Source organism: Mus musculus, chromosome 14 (genome assembly GCF_000001635.26).
Source record: "Mus musculus strain C57BL/6J chromosome 14, GRCm38.p6 C57BL/6J".
Classification (NCBI taxonomy): domain Eukaryota; kingdom Metazoa; phylum Chordata; class Mammalia; order Rodentia; family Muridae; genus Mus; species Mus musculus.
In genome coordinates, this window is record NC_000080.6 from 33,096,592 (window position 1) to 33,120,287 (window position 23,696).

A 23,696-nucleotide genomic window follows, 5' to 3' on the forward strand; every position below is an offset into this window, starting at 1 on the left:
CACAGTCTTATTTCCAGTAAGTTTGACTCCTCCAAAGAGAAGAGCCACGAGAGTAATGTCTGTTGCTTAGACAACAGGTACGGAAAGTGGAGCCTGGCAGAAGGAGGGTAGGTGGATATGGGTGGAATCGCTCCTTTGAAACTTTCTTGTTGACATTAGCATGTTCAGTTCTGCAAAGTTCCACACCCCATATGCTAATGGGACAGATACAAGGTGGTCTTAGATCACAGAACTATGTGACAGGAAAAGACCTATGACCTTCCACCCAAAAGTGAGGGCCACCTGCGTGGATAGTCAATAAAAGCCTGGATGAAGTCTATTTACATGTGCATCCAAAACAAGGAAGCATTAGCAGTTAGGAGAGCAAGCAAGGGGAGAGACCAGGGCTCTGCCACTTTCTTTCTCTGCTCACAGCCCTTTATGTCTGGAGTAAACTCCTTAGCCTCTAGAGAGGAAAAGCCATGCTCTTGACCTGGCCACGGGACATGGTGACCATGAGGCCATGGAACCATGGTGGTCCACGAGGACTCAACTCTGTCCTAGGAGTATGGTGTAAAGCCCATGGAGGGTGCCCAGCTGGGACAAAGATCCAGGGAGGTGTCCCAAGGCCACCCAGCTGTCACAGAAGAATGTCTGTCCAAGTGGAGCAGTACAGGCTAAAACAAGGCAGAGAAGGCAGAGGGGATGTTCATGTGGTACCTCAGCATCCTTCACTTACACTTAGGAAGCTCTTAACTGCCTTCCTCCAGCCCCCTCTTCTTCCATCCCTACTCCTCCATGCATTCTTCCTTCATTAAAAATTTGGAGCTTTTATGTCTTCCATTTTCAACTCCAAGTGAATGGTTCAAATCACTCGGAGAGGTCAATTACAGAAACAATGTACAGAAAACAAGTTAGGACCTACAGCAGACATCTCTTCTGCAGGCTATATTTGTCACTTGCTGAGCTCCAGTTGACCTAATTTTGGACTAGTCCTTGAGGCTATAGGCCTCTGATTTCCCAACACCTATACCACTGAGATTCAAGTTTGTCAAAGGAGAAAGAGCTATCCAACTGGTGCCCCACAGGGGTGGGTGGTGACCAGCATTCTGGGAACTAGTAGATAATACCACTAGTTCTCCGGTCCCTTTAACCCATATCCTTTGTTTGAAGGCGTTAGTTCTAAGTCCCGGCTACTGAAACCCAGCCAACCTTGGTGACTGCAGGATCTCCAGGAGATGAGAAAAGAGCGTGAGCTCCAGGTTGTCTGCAGTGTTTGTCCAGAGCTGGAAGACAGAACAAACATGGGTTAAGGCCAAGCCATGTGTGTCACGGGGTCCACTAAGTCTAAGACTAGCACCTGACACTTAGCAGACAAAGGGAGCATCTCTAAAGAGAATCTCAAACATCTCTCGCAGGGCTGTGCACAAGCTGGAGCATTTGCAATGTGCCCTCTATTTGCCAAGGCCTTCACCATTTGAACTTTGTAATCATATCCCAGAACTCCTGGTCCCTATGTCTGCCTCTCTGCAGCATTGACAGGAGATGACAAACTGTCCTTTTGGCCCTTCTGGAGTTAACAAGGGCCTGGATCTTGGACATCATTGAATCTCCAGGACATGGTCAATACCTGGGTGCTGTAGGCATCCAGTAAATGCTGCCCAGTAAATGGAATGGGTTGGTACATCCAGAGATCTGTTGATCCTTCCATTTGGCCAGTATCCCCATCTCTCCCTCTCAGGTCATTCTTTAAAAGAACACTGGGAACAGCAAACACCGTCCAAAGGGACTGGGATATTATCTTTAATTCTTATACATAGATGGTTCTTCACAGGGTCAGGATCCTGTCCAAGACTCTCTCTCTCTCTCTCTCTCTCTGTGTGTGTGTGTGTGTGTGTGTGTGTATGTGTGTAGTATATGTGTATGTGTGTGGTGTGTGTGCATATATATATATATATATATATATATATATATATACTGACATTATACACACACACACACATACACACACACACACACACATAAATATATATGAGTCTTTAACCCGTATGACAGCTTGCAAAGAAGAAATAATGTAAGTTTCATAAACAAGTGTAATGGATCAAGGCATAGCGACACCTGCTTGGAAGCTCAGCACTAAACGGGCTGAGTCAGGATCCTCTTAGAGCATGAGTTCAAAGCCAGCCTGGGTTATATACCAAGACTATCTCAAAAGAATAAGGAGGATCAGAGTGATCAAGACACACCCTAAGGTGATACACATCAGAGACAGCAGGGCTGAACTGTAAACCCAGGTTTCTGTGCTCCAAAGCTATTGTGATTCTCCCACCCCACCCCCCATCCCGGTCTTAATCAGACTAAGAAGGAAGGTGAAACACCAGTATTATTGTGTTTTACTCTCTTACACACATATTCCCGAAGGCCTAGGGGCCAGTCTCTGCTTTACCTCAAAATTGCAGAGCACATGCTGGAAGATACACATGTTAGTGACAGCAGACGGCCTGAAACCCAGCTCCGCTGTGCCAGCCACTGAGAGGATCAACTGGAAAATGCGGTGGTTTAGAAAGGATGTCTTCTTCCGCAGGAGAAAGGCTAAGATCTGGAAAGGTGACATGCACAGTGGGATTCTTTCTCCTGTACTGTTAGTTCCTACAGGGCCCCTGCTCTCAGACCACAACCCCTGTTCTCAGACCACATCCCTTGCTTTCAGACCACACTCCCTGCTCTCAGACCACACCCCCTACCCTCAGACCACACCCCTTGCTCTCAGACCACACCCCATGTTCTCAGACCACCCCCACTGCCCTCAGACCACACCCCCTACTCTCTGGGACTGCCATCCTTCATTCTATGTTCTCACAAGCGACACCCACACCAGTATCTGTGCCCCTTCGTTTTCTGTGCCTGTTTTACTGGGCTTACGAGATGTTACCTCGCGCCTCGTGTCTCTGTGCTTTCCTCGTCTCTTACTGGGTCTATATATCCATTACTGCAGCCTCTCCTCAGTGCTGCAGCACTGTCAGGAAGCCACCACAGGCCCACACCCAGATCACACAGCCTCAGGTCAGGCTGTGTCATTCTATCCTGCCCTAAGGTGAGCACGGGCAGCATCCACTCTAGGATGGAGACGCTGGGACCAAGACTCTTGTTTCTGAAAATACATCTCAGAACTGAGAAAGATGCTTCCCAGAAAGCTTTGCGCCCTCCTGATCTTAGAGATATAAAAACCCAGGCTACCCAGCCCCCTGCTGACATCTGAGCTGCCACCCATCCCTTTGGGACTCAGATCACGGTGTACACAATCCAATTTCCTATTTCTGATTCTGACAAAGTCTACTTTCTGTCCCTGTTCTCCCAAGACACTCCTGTTGGTCTTCCAACATGCCCTCTGAAAGAGATGCTTGTGATCAGCAAATGTGCGACATCTTTTCACCCCATTCTGCTCACTTTTTTTTTGACACATCTGCAATCTGACCTCCTTCTTCCCCCAACTAAGACCTAAGAGCTGGCTCTTCTTCCTGTGGTTCCTCTCAAAGCCATGGCCCTACCAGGCAGGAAGTTACTGGAGGGCAAGATCTGATCTCATCTATTGCAGATAGCCGTGGCAAGGCTGTAAGCACATTTGCAGCAACTTTTGTGAATGGACGCTCTTCTAAGTCCCCTGCATACACACAATTCACACAATCATCCCTATCTGCATGTCGGCTAGTCATCCTGTCCTGTACACGAGAGAACTGTCACAAGGAGGTTAAGAACTCAAAGCAGCTAATGTTAACTGAGCACTGGCTCCTAGTCAGGCTTAGAATCTGAGCCCCATCAATTGTATGAAGTCTTTCCATCCTCATTATAAGCCAAGAGACAAGAGGGATGAAAGCCCAGCTCTTCAGGTGCGGAGACTGAGCAGATGTAAATAATTCTTTCAAAGGTTGAATAACAAGGTAGAAGATGAGGCAGGATTTCAAACCAGTCTGGGTCTATAATACAGACTCTCATCCCCTGTGAGGGAGGCAGAATGGGTCAATCCTAAATGATTCTGGAATCATCAAGGAGAACGCTACAGCAGCAGACTGATAAGCAATCTGGTCTAGACAGAGCTCCTTGTGCTGACTGTCACCAGGCCCTCCTCTGCGATGAACTGTAGGCAGCAGCATGTCTGTCAATGAATCACTCAACAGTCTCCATCTGGGGTGATCAAGGTCATGGGGAATGCAAGGCTTGCTGGGACACTCTTTCCCAGAAGTCACTTCCGACCTACTGGGGCAAAAGAGGCAGGCATATCCTGGGGATGGCACCTCTTTGGGAAGCTACAGGGTCAGCCAGGAGGGCAGGATTACCTGGTACCCACAGATGTGCTGCATCAGGTAATCACACATGGCATTGCTGGTCAGGACCGAGTGCAGGACCTTCATAGCTGCATACATGGTGTGGTCATCTGTTGCCAGGGAGATGAGGCCTAGGAGGATGGCAGGTCCTCCAATGTAGTCCAGGCTGCTGGCAGCAGGGCTGGAATGGAACACCCTTACCCCTGAGGGAGCCAAAGAAGACATGTCATCAGTATGTCCCAGCAGTACTGTGATACAGCACTCCTGGCAGTTGCCTGTATCTATGCCCATGTACAGCCAGAGAAGTCTCATGCAACAGGATAGGCTGGAAAGAGAGACTGGATCTCCAGAAGTCTTGGCAATAGGTCTGCTGCTTTCACTCAGACAATACAACCATGGGTCCTGCTCACAGGCCACACTGAGCTCATCAGCCAGAAGCAGTAATCTGACTGAGTTGTACTCTTTGGTCACTCTCAGGCTGGGCTTGTTCTCAGTCCGGCCCTTCTCACAAGACCTCCCCAGTACAATCCATCTTGTCTCCCACCCCCAGAGGGCTAGAATGCACAAGCCCTCCTCCCCAAAGCAAAGCAGAGTCTAGTGCTTGACCCACCTAACTGGCCCACAGCAACAGCCCCGAGAGTCCGCAGAGGCCCTGAGAGGTGCCCGGCACAGTTTCTCAGCAAGAACACAGGTGTGGCATTGTCACGGGAGGAAATATTCATCTAGAGGAAATGACAGCAATTAGTGCTACAAAATCCCTGGGAAAGAAGGGTGCTGTTCAGGAGCCCCTAGAGGATAGACATCCAGAGGCCCAAGGCTGGGGGCATTCTACATGTGACAATTAGTGGATGAGACAGCATTGTGGGCAGAAGCTAATGTGTAGGATCACTGTTCCACTTCCTCACTGTGGCCCAATTGCCTGGGAGTCAGCTGTAAACACACAATCGCATTCCACTCCTGCTCCCCAAGAGGAAGCCATGGGGTAGGAGGAGCCCAGTGACAGCAACCGAGAAACACTAGTGCCAGATCTTCTCTGTCCAAGCTCTGAGAGACCCAGCTTCCACTACTTATTCCAGAGACCCAGGAGGAAAGGAAGTCTGCCTTCCTTTATCAAGACACAACGTTGGTGCATGTCAGGGCCTCAATGCTGACCCCTGGGCCTCTCTGCTCATGAAAATGAAGAGTTCTGCACTCAACCCAAAAGAGATATTTATGCAAGAATTAGGAAATGGTGAATCTCTTTGCACAAGCATTTGCTTGTTATTCTGTAAGGACACTTTAAAAACAAAGTTACAGCCACTCGGCCACTTTTCAGAGTTGGTTGAACAGTGGAGTCCAAAGCAAAGGTCAGTAGTGGAGTTTCCAAAATCAAAATGATATTGAAAAGTATTCAGAGCTCTTCACCAGGAAGAGGACACATATTCCTCTCTAAGCAACTTTAAAAGAAAAGCTTTGGTCCTGGTGTGGGAGCAGGCTGTGTCCAAGCAAATGAAGGGAGACGTGTGGTGTGCATGTATCTATCCATCCACAAATGAGCAAGCACAGGATAGTTCCTGGAGCCCTGGAAGCCGAAGAAAGGCACACGGTGATGTTTGCCTTGGGGAAGAATGGGGTGGGGGTTGGAGGAAACTGTACCTCCTTGGCGATCAAGCGGCTGTCCACCTCATTGTAGGTGTTTCTGATGTTCATTATGCTTGTGATAGAAGAGCTGGGTACATAAAGACCAAAGGAAACCCTTTCCTCCGCGATGAGGGGCGTGGCTTCGCCATCTGGGTCTTCTCCTACAACAGCATATTTTTAGTCAGTTCTAACCTCTCTAGACAGAGAAAGAAATTGACCCTACAACCATGAAATACCTGCTGCCACACAGCAACATGATCCCTGGAGGATGTCTTCCTGTCGCTACATTTTACATATTTGTGTGTGTGTGATACATTTTACCCCCACCAGTGCTTCTCTGATACTTAATATAAAAATGAGGGCAGGACCAGGTGTGGTAGTGCACACCTTTAATTCCAGTGCTTGGGAGGCAGAGGCAAATGGATCTCTGGGAGTTTGAGACCAGCCTGGTCTATACAGTGAGATTCTAAAAAGACAAAGATAAGCCAAAACAATAACAAATACACTTAAAGCATTCTCTCAAGATGGAATCTTCTAGAAAAGAAAGGAGTTTCAGGTGTGGACCAACCAGAGTAGAAACCTCTATCAAATCTATCAGTTCACTTCTAAGCTACTAAGTAACATTTTCTCAAGGAGGAAGTGAATGGGGCTGACAGACCTATGAGCTACAGAGTTAGTTACTGTGAGCTGCACTGCTACTGTGAACATCCCAGTTAGCATTAGCACTCTGGTCCCCAGAGGACTGGCAGCAAAGCTCTACTAGACCAACACTGTGCAACTACAGAGTGAGTGCACCGGACTCCAGACCTGACCAAGCTGCTCTGGTCAATGCCATTTGCTGCAGGAAATGAAGTTCGCACAGGACCTGGTCCTGGAAACTCAAGCACTCAGCAGCACTCAATCGCCCTTGGCCACACACAAGGCCTTCACTCCGATGCATTTGTCTTTCTTTCCAGATGGGAACTGACCCCCCTAGACCTGGCAGAGCTCAGAGAGCAAGCTCCTTGCTTGAACAGCCAACAATCAATAAAGAAAATGGGGCTGCTGTCTGCCTGTTTAATAATTGAAGACAACGGTATACTTTAGTTAAAAAGCGTCTTCATTAAAAGGAATGTAACTTATTTATCTCAATCCCCTCCCTTTCTTTGCTGATGGCATTGCTCACCGACCCTCCTCCATTAGGTGCTGTGGAGTCGAAATCTAAAGGATATTGTCATTTCCTCTTCTATGACAGTTTCTCTTGGGTTGTAAATATATAATGATCCAATTACAAAGGCCTTCCCTCATGATTGACCTGTGCTGAGTTTATTCCTTATAAATATGCTATAAATAACTGGGTGCCCACTTAAAAACTAATACTGGCAGAATCATTATAAATCAAAGCATGCCATACCTTGAAGGTGCACAGCTTGAAAGTTACCACAGTACCTCGGGCCGAGTTTGATAATAAGTGCTAGAGTATCCGCTGATATGTCTTCTTCAAAGAGGTATGCAGGCCCGAGACGCCAGGTTAGCGATGATTTCTGTTTCCAAACTCTGGGGGTCCCAATATAGCCATAAACATCCACAAATGATGAGGGATCCATTGAAAAAAAAGACCCCGGTAAGGCCTGAATATACAACATCTGTTCAAACAGGACAGAGGGAGGGAGAGGCACTTAGCCCCAGAACTGATGGAAGTAATAGTTAGTGATACAGCGTCATGAGCCATGTCACTCTCACTAAAATCAATTTTATCTAAAACGTTGTAAAGATACACACGCATAAACATACACAAGCATGCATGTGCACACACACGCACACACACAGATAACAAGAAAAATGGGCAAACGATTAATTAGCAGATCCTATGAAGGCAACAGCTCAGCTCTGACATTGACCTTGGCTGAACCAATGGCTTGCCCATCCAGGTACGTGGTAACACTGCAATTCCTCTTCATTTCTTTGCTGACCACCACAGCCAGGTGATACCACTGACCACATGTCAGCAGCTGGCTGCACCTGACCTGGAGCTGGCGGCCTGCAGAGGGCTCTGCCTCATCCTCAGGCTCCATGGCATCTGCAGAAGAGAACAAACACTGAATGTCACATGATGCGTCGTATAACACAGACCCAAAGGCACTAGAGATGGAAAGATTCCTGGTCAGCCCATGTGGACTTTACATCCTGTGGAGCTATAGACCAGACACTTACTTTCACTTAAAAAAAAACAAAAAAAAACAAAAAAAAAAAACTGTCCCCATCACTTGCTGAGCTTGGACTTTGTATCAGACACTAGTCAAGCACAGCTACAAGCAATACTTCATTTAACAAGCCCACTGTCCTGCAAGATAAGGTGCTGCCATTGCTCCCACTTATTACTCCCAGGCAGAGAGCTTAATCCAACGACCCAAGGTCAGCTCCAGCAGGCTTCAGCCAAGCACTGTCCACTGAGTACCAGGGTGACAGTCTGTGTCAGGTTACCTGAGAAGGAGGACTCAAGCAGCCTGGCTGTGTGCCAAGAATGTGGCCATTCTCAGGGCCTTCCATATGCTTAGCTGCGAGGCAGTGACTCTTAGCCTTGGCCTAGGAGTGATGGCTGAGATCTAGGCTTAGTCATGAGGCAAGTGAGCTTGAGAGTATGCTGTTTTTTTTAATTTTTAATATTTAATATTTTTATTACGTATTTTCCTCAATTACATTTCCAATGCTATCCCAAAAGTCCCCCATACCCTCCCCCCCACTTCCCTACCCACCCATTCCCATTTTTTTGGCCCTGGCGTTCCCCTGTACTGGGGTATATAAAGTTTGTGTGTCCAATGGGCCTCTCTTTCCAGTGATGGCTGACTAGGCCATCTTTTGATACATATGCAGCTAGAGTCAAGAGCTCCGGGGTACTAGTTAGCTCATAATGTTGTTCCACCTATAGGGTTGCAGATCCTTTTAGCTCCTTGGTTACTTTCTCTAGCTCCTCCATTGGCGGCCCTGTGATCCATCCAATAGCTGACTGTGAGCATATGCTGAAGTTTTAAGGGCATAGCCAGCATCAGGCTCCTGGGGCACTCAGAGTTAGCAACCTGCCGTACAGAATGCCTGTGAGCCCTGTGGATTTGGGTTATTTGTGGACAGGTCTAGGGCCACTTCAGCTCCAACTCAGTTGAGCCTATCCTTCCTAGACCTTGCTCTGATGATGTAGCTCGTGTTCCAGTGAGGCGAACCCTAAGTTCCAACAGTCTTCCTCCTGCCCGGGCAGAACTAGTATTCTCGAAAGCCAGTGAGCATGCATTTTAGAGCCATACAGGGCCCAGATCACAGTGGCACACTGCAAATATTTCATAGACATTTTACCACATATGAAAGCCAAGGGTGCAATTTCAAAAGATGAAGAGCTACAGGAAGTCCCCAAGCTTCTAGGTACATCCATGTCAACATCTGGCTCAGCCCCACTCCCCAGGAATGGCCCATGCAAGCTTCGGATCAATCCCCAAGGCATTACCCAGGGGCTGGAACTCTTTCTCTTCTGTGGACACAACCAAGGAGAGGTCATCCATGCAGAGGCTGATGGAGAAGCAGACAAAGGGCTGCTCTGTCCTGGCCAGGTGGCGCACCAGGGTTAGGAAGCGCAGTGGGTGGCCCTCCATGACATTGGCCTGCCGGCTGATCAGAAACCAACAGGAGAAGGTGAGACCTCCAGGCGGAGGGAACGGCCTGGGAGCTCCTGCGGGGAGAACAGAAGCAGAGCTTGGCACTCTGTCCTACCAAGGAAGTGTGCTGAGACCCCAGGCCGCTGCTCTGACTCCACCTCGCTGGCTGCCTACAGCACTGCATCTGGCCTGCTCCATGCTCCACACTCAGGCCAACTCCACCAAGTGCCAGGACGCACCTCACGATTCATACCAGGATAAGGTGCCTGAGCCCAGCACCTCCCTATTATCAAAGCCAGGTCCCTGAGGCTTCACAATAGCTGGCCTTCTGCAACTGATCGAAAGTCAGTTCCATTGAGGTGAGAACACTAGCTCAACTGAATCCAAGGTAAAGAAATAACCTACTCCAAGGAAACCTCTTGTCTTCTCATGTCTGAGCAGGCTCTGCAGTCCCGGCGGGGCCACTGTTCCCACTAGCCCAGTATCAGCAGCCGTGTTAGCACACTTGGTACCACCCACAGAAAGGAAGTTTGTCCTGAACTGGTAGACCAACCATGTTCTCATTGAAAGTTGGGACCTGGTTTTGATAATAGGGAGATGCTGGGCTCAGGCACCTCTGGGAACTTACACTGCCCTGTCTAATGTTTTCTAAGTGTAGTACCATCCTTTGAAAAGCCTGCCCAGGCTCTAAGCTAATGTCCAGAAGCCATGTACCATGGATTTGCCTCCTCCTGATGGAGGAGCTTACACTCCTCTCTAGCAAAAGCTGACAGCATCTGATGCTGCAGTTCAGCCTATCCCAGGCTCCCGTACAATGAATGGCTCAGACTCAGACACTGCATCTTATAGTTGTCAAGGCTACCTGAGCCCCTGGCTTTGAGCCCATGCAAAGATGAGTAGAACACCTGCTCTAATGGAGTATGAGCAATGGAGAAGGCTGAAGGATCCTCATCTGCAGAAATACTTACCTGATCCAGTCCCTCCAGAGATGGAGTGCTCTGTGCTGGTCCCCATGACTGTAGACAAGGTCGGAGTAAACAGACAGCTGGAAATAGTAAAGCATTGCAGGTCAGTGGGCTGCATGCCAACCTCTTGCATCAACTGCCGGGCTGTAATGCCGCCATCCTCCATCCTACTTCAGAGGCAATATGCCATCTTAGGCCACAGGTTCCAAGAACAGAAAGCAGTTGGTGCTGGTGTGATAATCCAGGGAATGAATCCTCACTAGAGACCACACAAGATGGAGAACATTCTAGACCAGATACAGAGAGGAAGGAGGCATCTCTAGTCCTCCATATAGACACTCAGAGCATCTAAACACTCTGCTCTTCTCTGTTAGGTTGAGAGATATCTACTACTTAAACACATCTCTGCTTGAGCACCAAAGACCAGTGGAGGCCACAATTTTGTAGCCAGTGTTATAGATCATTAGAGGTACTAAGACATTAGTAAATTATTTTCCAAATATTCAAGAGGTCTCCATACCCATAACCTTCTGAAGACATGTCAAATTCCACAAATGATGGTGTCAGGGCCGCCCTCTGAGGCTGCAGATTTCGAGGGGAGGTCATGGAGATGAGGCTCAGTGTTGTCTGGAGGGCTGTGGCCGAATATTGGGAGGCCCATGAGGGCCTGAGGGCCTGAGACCCTCCAGGACGTGGGCTGGAATCTGTAGGTTTCTCAGCTGTAGCCGCACATGACCCTGAGGCAGAACACAAGAAAAAGATGTGTCCTTGCCTGGTGCTTTTCTCTCCCATTTTTGCAATATCTCAGATGTATCTGCCACAGCCTGATAGAGCATCCTGCAAAAGCCACTGGGCACACATGGACCCCCAGCCTGGACTCTGCTGGTTTAGATACCATGGAGTGGTGGCAACAACCAGGTCTAAGTGACAAAGCACCTAAAGCTGCTATTGGGTTTGCTGGCCCAGCTAGCACTCCTTACAAGCTCCACATTGACTTGAGTGGTGTCCTCCATGTCAGCCTGCCTCTGGCTGACAGCTCCAAGCCCAGCTCCCCACCCTTGCCTTTCAGCTGGCCTTTGCTTAACTTGGTGCTCAGTTTGGTCTTGCATTCAGGGTGTCTATACAGTCCTTTTTGACTCTGGGCATTATCCAGTGCTTTCTCTCTCAGTGATTCACATTGCTCCTAAGCTGTGGACTTTACAAGAAGACGGAGGCTCTGGTCCCACCTTTAAAATACATTTGCTGACCAGCTCTGCCCAGTACAGCACCTGGTACCCCTGGGTTGTAAAGGAAACAGAACCATTGTTTTGTGATCTTGGATATAAAGGGTCAGACAGATGCTATCCTATCTTTGTCTAGGGCGCCCACCCCTATGTATACCCCTATCTCCATGACTGAGCAGCAGGAAAACACGCCTGCTCATTTTCCTGTCTTATGAACAATCACCCATCAGGAACAACAACAAAAAAGTTAACTCTTTAGCCCCACAACCTGTCCTGTTCTTTCTCCTCACCTGAGCACCCAGGATTGTCTTCATGCCCAGGAGGTAAATGGAGGCTTTTTACGGCAGCTGACCGCGGTGGGCGAATTCCAAGGCCTAGGAACTGTCTATAAACACCATAACATCGAGAGAGGCAAATAAAGATATGTTGCAGGCAAGCTCTTACAGACCACTTCCCTAGACATCCAGGGTTCATGGCTCCACTTACATACTTTCCAAAAGTCATGTAGAAACTGTGTCCCTGCCTTTTTCTCCAGCTCAGAGTTAATGAAGCTGGGACCTTCAAGCTACACACTGTTCACAGCTTTCTAAAGAGATTTTCTGTATGCATAGCTTGGTGGCCTGATCTGGCAGGGCTGAGAATGACTGAGAGGGGTTGCTCCAGCCCCTGGGTCCCAGACCTGCTGGCTGGAGAGGCTGTCCTCTGTTTCCTCCTAAATAGCAGACCGGTGAGTGTGAACATGAGCCATCCTCTAAGCCTTGCTCCAGGGCAGTAAGGGTTTTGACAGACTCAACCTCTCTTGCATGGTGCATGTCTCTCCTCTGCATCCTTGGCCCTTCTCCTGAGTCCTTTCTATTCTTCCTGTGTGCGGGATTCAGTGGACTCCTGCCTCTGCTTCCCTCCATGCTTCTTTAGCCACTGCCCCTACAAGCCCAGCTCTTTGCAGTCCCCTGGATCCGGGGCTTAGCTCAGGGCTAAGCTCCAGCATCATATCCCTGAGCCCGCCATTCCCCAGAGCATCCCAGACGAGCCTATGTCTGTTCTGTGTACATATGCATCTGGTGCTGGAATGGAGGAGGGGGGAATGGGGTGGCCTGCCCCTGTAGACTCATTTGTCCCCGGTACACCTTTTATCCTGCCATGGGCTCTGTGGTGTTTAATGCTTAGTGCATGCAGTACCTTAGCACATCTGGCTCTATGGCTTGGGATCCAAGCTTTTCAAAGATCCTGATGAGAATCGAGTGCAGGTCACTGCCACCAGTGCTGAGGGTCCTGGGGCAAAATGTCATGAGTGTCCGGAGCATCCCTGCCTCACACATGACCTGGCGGTTCTTCTCCGATTTCACCAGGGACAAAAGGTGGCGGGCCACAGAGCACTGGATCTCCTCAGAAAGCTGAGAGGCAATCAAAGCAAGCTGTAAGTCTGGGCACGCAGAATGTCCTCTGGGTGGCTTTGCGAGGCCACCTGTGCCCACCACAGCCACTTGTACAGCACCTGTCTCAGCTGTTCTTCTGAATTCTAGCCTTACCTGAGATGACCTGCCAGGTAAGGCCAGTTACTGGGGGGCAGCCACGAACTCAGAATATGGGCTGCACAGCGGCAGGTGGGAGTCAGCATCACCCTCAGAAATGTGATGTTGGAACCATTTAAACTGGGGACACTTTCTGAATTGGTCGCTAACACTGAAAAATCTAAAACTTTCATATCGAGATCGAGACTTACAGCATCTATGTAGGGTGGGAAAGTCTAGTCATACAGATTTATGGCCTTCTATCAGGAAGCCACTGGTTCTGGAGAGAGGCAGTTGACATTCCCCAAGCTCACTGGATTGACTCGTTGGATTTCTACATCTTACTTTGTAGCCCCGTGTATAAAAGGTAGGATCCACCTAGATGAATGAGCCAGAAAGAGTCAACACACACAACAGACACAACACACACACACAACAAGAGAGACAGAGACAAAGAGAAAGATGGGGAAATGGAGACAGAGACCGAGAGACAGAGATGGAGAAACAGAGAGACAGAGATAGAAACACAGAGAGACAAAGATGGTGACAGAGACAGAGATCCAGAGGCAGAGGCAGCAACAGGGACAACACTACTAGCTCTGGCAGAAACTGTCACTGTCATCTTTCAAGCCATCCTGAAGGCTGACAGGGCAGCTAGTCATCAGGTCCACACTGAGGCATCTGCCTCCACACACCATCTCCAACCCTGGCATCTCCTATGGCCTTCTCTTAGTCCTAAGCTCACTGTGCCACATACATACACACACACACACACACACACACACACACACACACACACACACCTAAATGTACACAGGCATGCATATACGCACATGCACATCCGCAACTGTACACACACACATGCCACAACGTATCTTATGTGGACAGCATCCTCTAGGCTCTGAAGCTAGATACCAGCGAGGACTTAGCCCCTTTCCCTGCACCACTGCCATCCCTATTTTCCTCTACATAAAAATTTTCCACACAGTCCTTTACAAAAAAAAAAATGCCATGGTGTTTCCACTTAGCCCCTAACGTCGTCCTGCATGCTTTAAGTCATTGTTAGGCTACTTAGGACATTCAGTACAATGCTGATGCTGTGCTATCAAGGTTCTGCTCTATTGAGAATAATGACAAGAAGCAAGGGCCACACATTTCTACTGTTTCCAACCCATGGGATATGCTGATACAAAGGCCAACCATGATGTCTCTCTCATGAAGACTGGCATCTTGTCTCACCAAGTCACAGACATTTGCCACTATCACCCTCTACGGAGGTTTCCTTGAAATCTCCCTCTCCTTCCTTACTTATTCCTCAAGAGTAGGAGGCCCTGCACCGGTAAGGCAGACATTGCCTGTTTTTAAGAGATTCATGCACTAAAGGTAATATGGATGAGAAGCCGGGAAGCTAACTGTGCACAGTGAGGGATATGAAATAACATGATTCAGTGTCTGGGAGAGGCGATGTTTACCAAAGCCCTGAGCACGCTTCATGGACTCTTAAAGGTAGAAGGGAGGCTGGACCTGATATTTACTTTAAGGCCCACATTTTACCTGTGGCATCAGAAACTCCTGGGTATTTACGATGTGTCCTCAGCATTCAACATGGATGCACTGTGTGATCATGATGCCATAGCCATCTCTACTCTACACATGAGGAAACTGAGCCCAGAGAAAGTAATTGCTCAGAGCCACATGGCAAGGAGGTTTCAGGCTCAAAATGGCTTCACCACCTCATCTTCCAGGTGCAGCCATCTGAGTGCCAAACATAGTCAAGTTTATTTTCCTGTCACTAAGGGACAAAAACGACTTAAGAATGGTCCTCCACTGGCTTGCAATTTTGTGGCACATGGGTTTCAATGAGGAAAGAAATGTATTTATATTATTTGCCACTAGTTACTAAATCTTTAAAAAAAAGTATTTCCTACAGTCAACCTCAAGACTTACCTACCTAGCCCCTATAACTCCTGTCTCAAACTTATGACATTCAGTAATTTCCCTTCATTTTTCCCTGTCTCGTGTGTGTGTGTGTGTGTGTGTGTGTGTGTGTGTGTGTGTGAGAGAGAGAGAGAGAGAGAGAGAGAGAGAGAGAGAGAGAGAGAGAGAGAGAGAGCAGGAAGGGGAGAGAGCAGTCATTTGTTTGAATGAGCCCACTGGTGTGCCACAATACACATGCAGAGATCAGAGGACAACTTCAGTATCTGTCCACCTTCTCTCAAGACAGGAGCTCTTTGCTGCTGGTTTGGTTTGTTTGGTTGGTTGTTTGGTTGTTTGGTTGGTTGGTTGGTTGGTTGGTTGGTTGGTTGGTTGGTTTTTCCCCACTGTGCCTGGCACACAATCTTCCAGGGTTGTTGGTTTCTGCTTTCCACCTCCTAGTAGGAGGAATGCTGGGATTACTCATGCTCAGGGAATTGGGCCTAAGTCCTTAGACTTGTGTGGCCAGCTGTCTTGCCATCTCCAGCTTTTTAAAGTTCTATGTTTAAGTTCCCTTCTGACTTAAAATCTGGGAGGCATACAAGTATGTAAGAATGGTTTTAATGACTTTCCTGCTGAGTAGGATTTTGCCATTCAAAAATGTCACTGCTTTGTCGATATTACGGTTAGGAGGAGATAGCATCAGCCTGGTTTCTGTCATTGTAGTGAAATGACTGGTACTGTATATATATGTCGATTTAGCGTATGTCTGAAGATTCAAGGGCATGACATGTGCATTTGCTTGGTTCCAATTATGGCATATCTACTTGATTGTCACATTCAGACAGACAGTACTATGGCAAGTATAGAAGCCAGGGTGGGAGATCAAAAGGTGAGAGCCAGAGATAACAGAAGCACCAGATAGGCAGTGTCCCGCAGTGTCCCCAGGGGTCTTACTCTAGGTTCTGCCTCTTAAAGGCTCCACCACCTCAATACCACTCCAGTAGGAATAGAGCCTCCACCACCGAGCCCTTGAGGGACACATTCAAGCCAATTCTGGACCATACTCAGCTTCATGTTTAAATGTGATCTCTGCCAGGTGGTCTGAGCTTCCTGACACCCACGCTTAGCCCAACAGGGGCCAGATTCTGAAAGCAACAATGTTGGAGATACTATGTATCAAACACCTCCAGAGTCCTTGCTGGTACCTGCTCTATGTGGAAATGTATCAGCTTCCCTGACGCGTTCCCCTTTATCTTTCTTCTGATGTCTTTTCCTGCATCTCCTCCTTTCTCCCCACTCAGACGGCAGAGAGTGAACAGCACACACACATTCCCCTGTCTCTACCACCATTCTCTCTATCAGAACTCTGGCTGTCATTTGATAACTGTGCTCTTTTAATTTGGGGTGAGAGTTGGGGAGACAGGCTGTATGAAGCAAGACGCAAAAATAATATCAGAATGTATTATTAATAAGAATTAAAAAGAAATGTCTCCAATGTTCAATTTTTGTTACCAGTAAGTATTTACTTATTGCTTTAGAGGCTTTGTTCTTGTGTGTGTCTTTGCTCCCTTCCAACAACCAGAGACATATAATTACAATCTAAATATGCAAAAAGGAAAAAAAGAAAAAGTTTTCAAAGGGGAAATGCCGATCCTGTCTAATGTTGCCACAAGTTCACTCCAAAACTGCTCAATACCCCATAATGGAGGAGTCACAATTGATTGTCCTCATGATCGCTGCAGTTCCATCAATACCAATATTGTCTTGTTTTGAATAAAATGTGCAGGGTTTTTTTTCAATGCTGGTTCCAGTAAAATGGGGTTTTAGTGAAAATATGAGCAGTAGCAGGAAGCCAGTCTGGTTTCTCCCTCTGCAAATGGATTGATTTCCCTAACACACACTACTTCCAATGCAGGAAAGGGGAAGGTGCTTCAATTAGGACTATGAGGTAAGATCAGGGGTCACCAGGCTGGCTGGTGGGTTGGACTCTCAAAGCTAATTCACAAAGCAATTGTAAGGTGGTCCTAAGGCGGTTTCTACTTTCTCTACCTAACAGTCAAGACTAAACTCCATCCTGGGTTGTTTCTGTGATTGTTGTTGTTGCTGCTGCTGTTCCTCCTCCTCCTCCTCCTCCTCCTCCTCCTCCTCCTCCTCCTCCTCCTCCTCCTCCTCCTCCTCCTCCTCCTCTTCTTTCTCCTCCTCCTCCATTTTCTCCTTTCTGCTCAACATTCTTCCTGCTCCATATCAATGAGTCCCTAAGATCTAGAAAGTCTCAGTGGGATGGTGACATCATTTAGATGTGGCTTGTCCCCTACAGAGTTATGGGCTGGAAGCTTGGTTACTGTGAAAGAGGTGTAAGATGAGGTAGGATATTTAGTAGAAGAACACTAGTGGGAAATTGATGTGTCATTGGAGATTAGGTCTCCAGCCGGAATTAACCCATTTCCTGTGGAATCCCAATTTCAAGCCATTGGCTCACTTTCTCTCATGTTTCCCTCCACCACAATGTCATCTGTCCAGAGGACATCGCCAGAACGGAGCTAAATCCAGTACCGCAACCAGAAGATTTTCCATCTCCTCTCCCTAACAAAGTCAGCAATTTCATTCTCTTCCTTATAGTAACAGAAGACGGGCTCATAGAGCTAAGCCTGTTCAGGGAGCCGATGTGTCCACACATAAGTCCACAATGCTGCCATGACACAGGCATAAGATCACTACACCCAACGTCAGCTTCTTCCAGAACTCATACAGAACCAGGGGCTCTTTCACTCATCCATATTTAGATTAGTTGTTTGGTTGAAATTTTCTCTCATTTGGGGATGGAAGTAGCATATTTTCTATGATATTTGTTCTTGCTACCAAAGATTGTAAGAAGGATGGAAGGGCTGCACACTCTCTGGGGAGAGGAGGACTTCATAGGCTGCTGCGCACCCTCCCCCACCCCCATTTGCTTACCTAGAATTGATTCTTTCTTTCCATGGCACAGATTTGCCCTCTTGCCACAGTCCCAACAGCATGGCACGTTCATTTGTGCCAATAGCATCCTAGGCTTGGGAGTTTGTGGTCTTGGGTTAAGTGTATCTTAGTTTTCTTATGATGCTATGTTAAAATCAACTGACATAAGCTTCTTGAGAGAAAAACTTTTGTATTTTGTTTTCTTAAGATTTTTGGCTCACGGTTTCAGGTTATCATCCACCTTTTCAGTGAAGTCGAGGCAGCAGCAACTTGAAGAAACTGGTCTGATCACACCCATAGTCAAGTACATAGAAGAATGAATTAATACATGTATGTCGGTGATTGGCTCATTTTCTCTGCTGTTATTCAATCCATGACCTCCTGCCCAGGGAATGGAACCACCCACAGTGGGCCTGTGAAACCATTAGATCCTTCAGCCATATCCACCCATGATGGTGCAAAACAAAGTTACCATGTCCGGAGTTCATGTCTACAAACCACATAATTATGTTACCCCCTCCCCCCAAACAATATAATCCTTTGTTTGAAGTAAGTGATGAGCCACAATCTAACTATCTTTGGTAGCATATGGCCATACACAGCCTATGAGGTTAATCCTCACTGCAAAAGGTGGGTCATTAAGGTGAGGTTGAAGGTTTTATAGTCTAGTGTCACTTCCTGTCATCTCTCTGCTTCCTGATCTTGAATGAAATATATCATGCACCCCTTACCGCATGTTCCCTGTTAGGATGGACTGTAGGCCATCTTAAACTCTAAGCCAAAGTGATCCCCTCCTCCCTTAAACTGTCTTCTTGTCAGGTATAGAAGAGAAGACATTACTAACATACCCACTTGCTCCCTTCTTCTGTTTCATCCACCTGACTCTGGTATGGGGATAGCCTAACTCTCTCTACTGAAAACGCCATGCCCCCTTTTGACTAATACCTAAAGATGAGCATATCTGCCCCAGCCCTGTCCTTTTAATGATCTCCTACTTATCATCAAGAGGCATCTATATGTGGTCTCATCCAAGACATTTTTCTCACTCCCAAACCAGCACTGCATCCATAATTCCAGTTCTCAATGTCACACTGTGACCAGTTTATCTCCTACTCCCCCTCCTCCCTTTTCTCTCCCCCTCTTCCCTCCCCTCCCGTCCCTCTCCTCTCCCTCTCTCCTCTCCTCCCTTTCCTCCCTTTTCTTTCCTCCTCCTCTCTCAAGTCTGCTCTCCCTCCCCCATTGCTCTCCCTTTCTCTCACATTCTTCCCTCTCACTATCTCTCCTTCTCTCCTCTCTCCTCCACTTCATCCTTTAGATTCCCCCAAACTGTAAGCCTGAGACTACAACTCTAACTGACTATAATCCTTTCTCCCTAGTGTCTATGTACCTCATACACAGTATCTGCCTAATAAGTGCAATCACAGAATATTCTAGATAGGAGGTACATCCCAATCAGAGAGCTGACAAAGAATGGGAATCAATTGGTCCACCAATTACCTGCTGAAGAATACTGAAGAGAGAGCTAACTGGACAGAGTGTGTTTGGTTAATTTAGGATTAGCATGTGCAAAGGCCGGAGGTAAGAATGAGCAGAGCCTGGAGCGGGATCAAAAAGTCACAGGGCATACCTGTGACAACATGATGGTCTCTGGACACCATGCAAAGGTACTTAGCTTCTTCTTTCTGATAGATCCTGTCCCAACTCAGCAACTGTGGCAGAGTCTGAGTGTAGCACAGACCACTGAATGCCTCAGATTGCCAGCCCTGAAGAGCTAGGAAGTCTGAAAGACCAGCATTGACCTCATTCTTGGTAAATGCTTAGACACTCACTGTCTTCTGGCACAGTTTTGGGTCTGGGGAGCCGTGGAGCTGAGAGGAGCTGGTCTGGAGCAGGAGTGAGGTTGAGTCATGTCCAACCCTGGAAATCTTATCTAAAGAGCAGTAGGGCTGTTACCACTCCCTCCTCTGCCCCAGTCCTGCATGACCTGCACCCCCACACACCTTTGCCCAAACCAGAGGAAGTCACACAGTCGCAGATTCAACTCAACCTCTCTTTATAAGGCTGCTCCTGCCTCCCTCTCAGGCTATCAGACATGATCACAGGCAGAATGGAAAAGATATAGTTACATCAGAAATCACTGAGTCCCCTGGCCATAATCTAGAGGGTGTCACACATCCAGTTAGTACCCTAGAGAATGTCACAGGACCCAGACTTGGGAGTAAGGGACTTGCAAGACTAATGGCTCTCCCTCTGTAGCCATGCTGCAAGCTAGGACTCCAGTGAGTCCTTTGAGTAAAGCTCAGAGCCTGGCCATCTGCCTGTGGGGGCTCACTTCGTCCCACAATGGAATACCCATGTGTCATCTGGATCCCTATTGTGATTGCAAAATGTGCCCTGTAATCACTGAGACTCTCCACTCCTGTCCTTTCCCTCCCTGCATGGATATGCCTTTAAAAGACTCAGGTATGGACCTGGTAATCCCACTGAGTTCTGTCCTAGTGATTACTGATGCATTGCTCTGACCGACAGGAACCTCCCCTTCTCCTCCTCCCATCTCTTACTCCAGCCGTACGTTGGCTGATCTTTGACTGGACTGCATTACCTTCCAATGAACATTTGCAGGATTGTCTATGCCATGACCTCAGCTCCCAAAAGCCAACTATGCAAGCCACAAGTTCAAGGTGAGACGAATACCTAGCATGCACATGAAAGGACACAGCACTAAAGCCTCCTGGATTCTCTCTCCACTGCTTTTCTGAATGGGAACCATGACGTTGAGGCCTGAAACACTTCCATCAATCTCCTCAGATCATCATAATGAGAGTCAGAACAAGTGCCATTTCAGGCTGTCTTCTGAAGCCTGTGGTTCACAGTGGATGCTGCTGTGCTCACTGGATAGAGGAGAAGTTGGTGTCTCAGAAGAAACACAGATGGATGGTCATGGAAGTGTCTGGTTTGCTAGGTGCCGTTTGCTCTTATTCTATTGTTACCGTTAGTCCAATGTGAATGGCTTAACACCGGTAAATTTCTCTCCTGTGGCCATAGGCCTTACTACTCCCTATTAACCTGCCTTTATTAATGCATTCCCATGATCCCTGGTCCCAAGAAATCAAGTCTGCAAGTTTTGTACCCTAGACATAATCTGAATAGCTGAATGTGAGGTTATAATAATAAAAAAAAAATGATCTGCCATTTGGGCCACATGAATCCCAGATGACTAAAATTTCTGCCCCATCATGCCAGGCCCACTGAGTCCTTCAACCTATTTATCTCCATGTAAGATTGTGTTCCTTTGCTCTGCTTAAGATACCACCCCAAGAGGCCTCCTGGATTCTGAGTAGAGCCTAATTTTTTTACTGGAGAATTATGAATCAGTAGGAAAGGCAGAAGACCCGGAATATCCACTACAATGCAGTGTAGCAAACACAGATCTTTACCAAGTTCCTTGTTGGAGAAAATAGCTCTTTTCAGTCACCCAACCTCACCTAATGCTATCCATAGCTATTAGCACTATCAATATTTTAGTTATTTGAAACCCATGTGATTAGTTCAAGTGTTTGAAATATACAGGCAAATTCCAGAAAATGACACCCATTTCCAAACTTAGGCACAAACGAGTTCACAGATACATATAGCTTATGTCTCTCCTGTCTGTCCCATTGGGCTGTGCCGGAAGGTTCCACAGCTGTCACACTGCCCAGAGCCTTCAGGTCTCTGGGGCATATTTGACACATGTCAGACTACAGGGTGGAGATAGACAACAGTCTCTCAGATGCCTGGGTCTGGCTGGGTAACTGATTTCAATGCTCTCTCCTGACCACGCCTCTTGCAAAAAGGGAAACATGGTCAAGAGCAAGTGGCCCAGGCCTCACTTTGAGAATGTTCACCCAGCACTCAGCAACAATGCTAACTTCCCCCACTGTTGTCTGAAGCTGGGGTGGGGGTGGGGCGTATCTATATTGAATATTGTACAAGGCTCATTGACTGATTAAAATAGTCATGATTGGAGAGTTGGAATGTTACAGATCCCAAGCCAAAATTGCTTGGGCTACCTTGAATCCCCTTGAAAGTCAACTCGTTGCTTTTCTCTGTGTCTGACCTAACTCCTTTCATCTAGCAGTTAAAGCTTTTGAAATGTATTAAGTCAGCAGGCCACTAGCTTGCACCAACTCCTAAGCTAAGAATGTCACCAAATGGCATCTAAAACTCACAGCAGGCTTTTGTTCCTTTGCTATAACCCACCTACCTGCCATCCTCACCCACGTAACTGGGAAATGCTGGGCTTATAAGGGATTTTGTGCTATGGCTGTGACAGTCACATGACCATGCTCATAGTGGAACGTGTCATTCGTGTTGTTTGAGAAACACGGAATCTGTGTCCCTCGTCCACAGCCACTCACATTTAATTCATAATAAACTACTTCCTACTTACTGAGAGAACCTTTGGGTGGGGGCTCAAGGGCAAACCACTTTGATAAAGGAGCCATTTGATCAGGATCAGGCACCAGCATAGGTTCTTGTTCAACCATCCATGTGGCCTGAATGGGTGGATGCCATTGAGTCCTCCCTGGGAGCTGAGCTTCTCTATGTTTATCTGGAGGCCCAGTGGTTTATTCTGGGGTGCTTGCTGAACATCCTTTTACTGGTGAAAGTGTTCCTCAGACCCATTGTCAGCCAGAAGTCTTCCCGTTTCTCCTCCATTCCTCCAGTATCTAACTCTATCCTCTCTTCTGCCTAAGGGAACCTTGCCTCTTTTAGTTTAGAAATATGGAGTGCCAAGGGGCTGGAGATATCAGGGAGAAGGAGCACAGGCTACTCTTCCAGAGGACTCAGGTTCCATTCCTAGCACCCATATTGCAGCTAACAACTGTAATTTCAGTTCAGGAAGCTCCAACAGCCTCAATGGGCACTAGACACGCAGGTAAAATGCCTATATACATAAAGACAAAAAAAGAAAGAAGGAAGGAAGGAAGAAAGAGAGAGAGAGAGAGAGAGAGAGAGAGAGAGAGAGAGGAAAGAAGGAAGAAAAGGAAAAAGGAAGGAAGGAAGAAAAGGGAAGGAAGGAAGGGAAAGAAAAAAGAAGAAGAAAAAAAGAGGAGAGAATAAAGAAATACTGAGATCCTGATTATGAAGATGCTGGAGGTAAGAGATGCTTCCTCCCTCTAGTCCAGTAGAATAAGGTGTTGGAACACAGCAGCCTCAGCTAAGACAACAAATCCTACTCCACTGACTTAGGCCCCTTCATGTGCAAATAAATGTTTAAAATAAATCCAGATCGGAGAAGGAACCGGCTTTGAGGAGTGCCCAAGGAAGCTCCTCCCAGAAGCCTCACATCAATCTCTCCCATCTACACACCCTACCAGCAAGCAAAGAGGCCGTAATTTGGAAAGACACTAACACGAGAAACAGGATTTCAAGGAAAAAGGAAAGGCTCTGAGAGAGGCCACTGTGATAGCAGTGGGAGCCCTGCTTGGTGAATGTGGCAGTTCAACTCTCAAATGTTGGAGACAAACATGGAACATTTGCCATTTTAAATTGTTTTCGCTTTGTTTTGTCCACATTGAACTAGATAAAGATGAGA

At 47.3% G+C, this 23,696-nt stretch overlaps 1 protein-coding gene across 6 annotated transcripts in view; it reads right to left on the reverse strand.

The window, feature by feature from the left end:
* Positions 1-23,696, reverse strand: part of Wdfy4 (WD repeat and FYVE domain containing 4) — a 234,309-nt gene that overhangs the window by 137,045 nt on the left and 73,568 nt on the right. For 5 of the 6 annotated variants that reach the window (XM_011245119.3, XM_011245118.3, XM_006519277.4 and 2 more), the window contains 12 exons: positions 12,912-13,126; positions 12,023-12,117; positions 11,030-11,246; positions 10,513-10,589; positions 9,397-9,618; positions 7,802-7,980; positions 7,315-7,546; positions 5,937-6,082; positions 4,912-5,023; positions 4,314-4,504; positions 2,426-2,578; positions 1,192-1,265 (listed from right to left, as the gene is read on the reverse strand). In XM_011245119.3, the coding sequence (XP_011243421.1) occupies positions 1,192-1,265; positions 2,426-2,578; positions 4,314-4,504; positions 4,912-5,023; positions 5,937-6,082; positions 7,315-7,546; positions 7,802-7,980; positions 9,397-9,618; positions 10,513-10,589; positions 11,030-11,246; positions 12,023-12,117; positions 12,912-13,126 (1,913 nt within the window). The remainder of the gene's footprint in view (positions 1-1,191; positions 1,266-2,425; positions 2,579-4,313; positions 4,505-4,911; positions 5,024-5,936; positions 6,083-7,314; positions 7,547-7,801; positions 7,981-9,396; positions 9,619-10,512; positions 10,590-11,029; positions 11,247-12,022; positions 12,118-12,911; positions 13,127-23,696) is intronic. The other variant, NM_001146022.2, reaches the window with a different exon arrangement.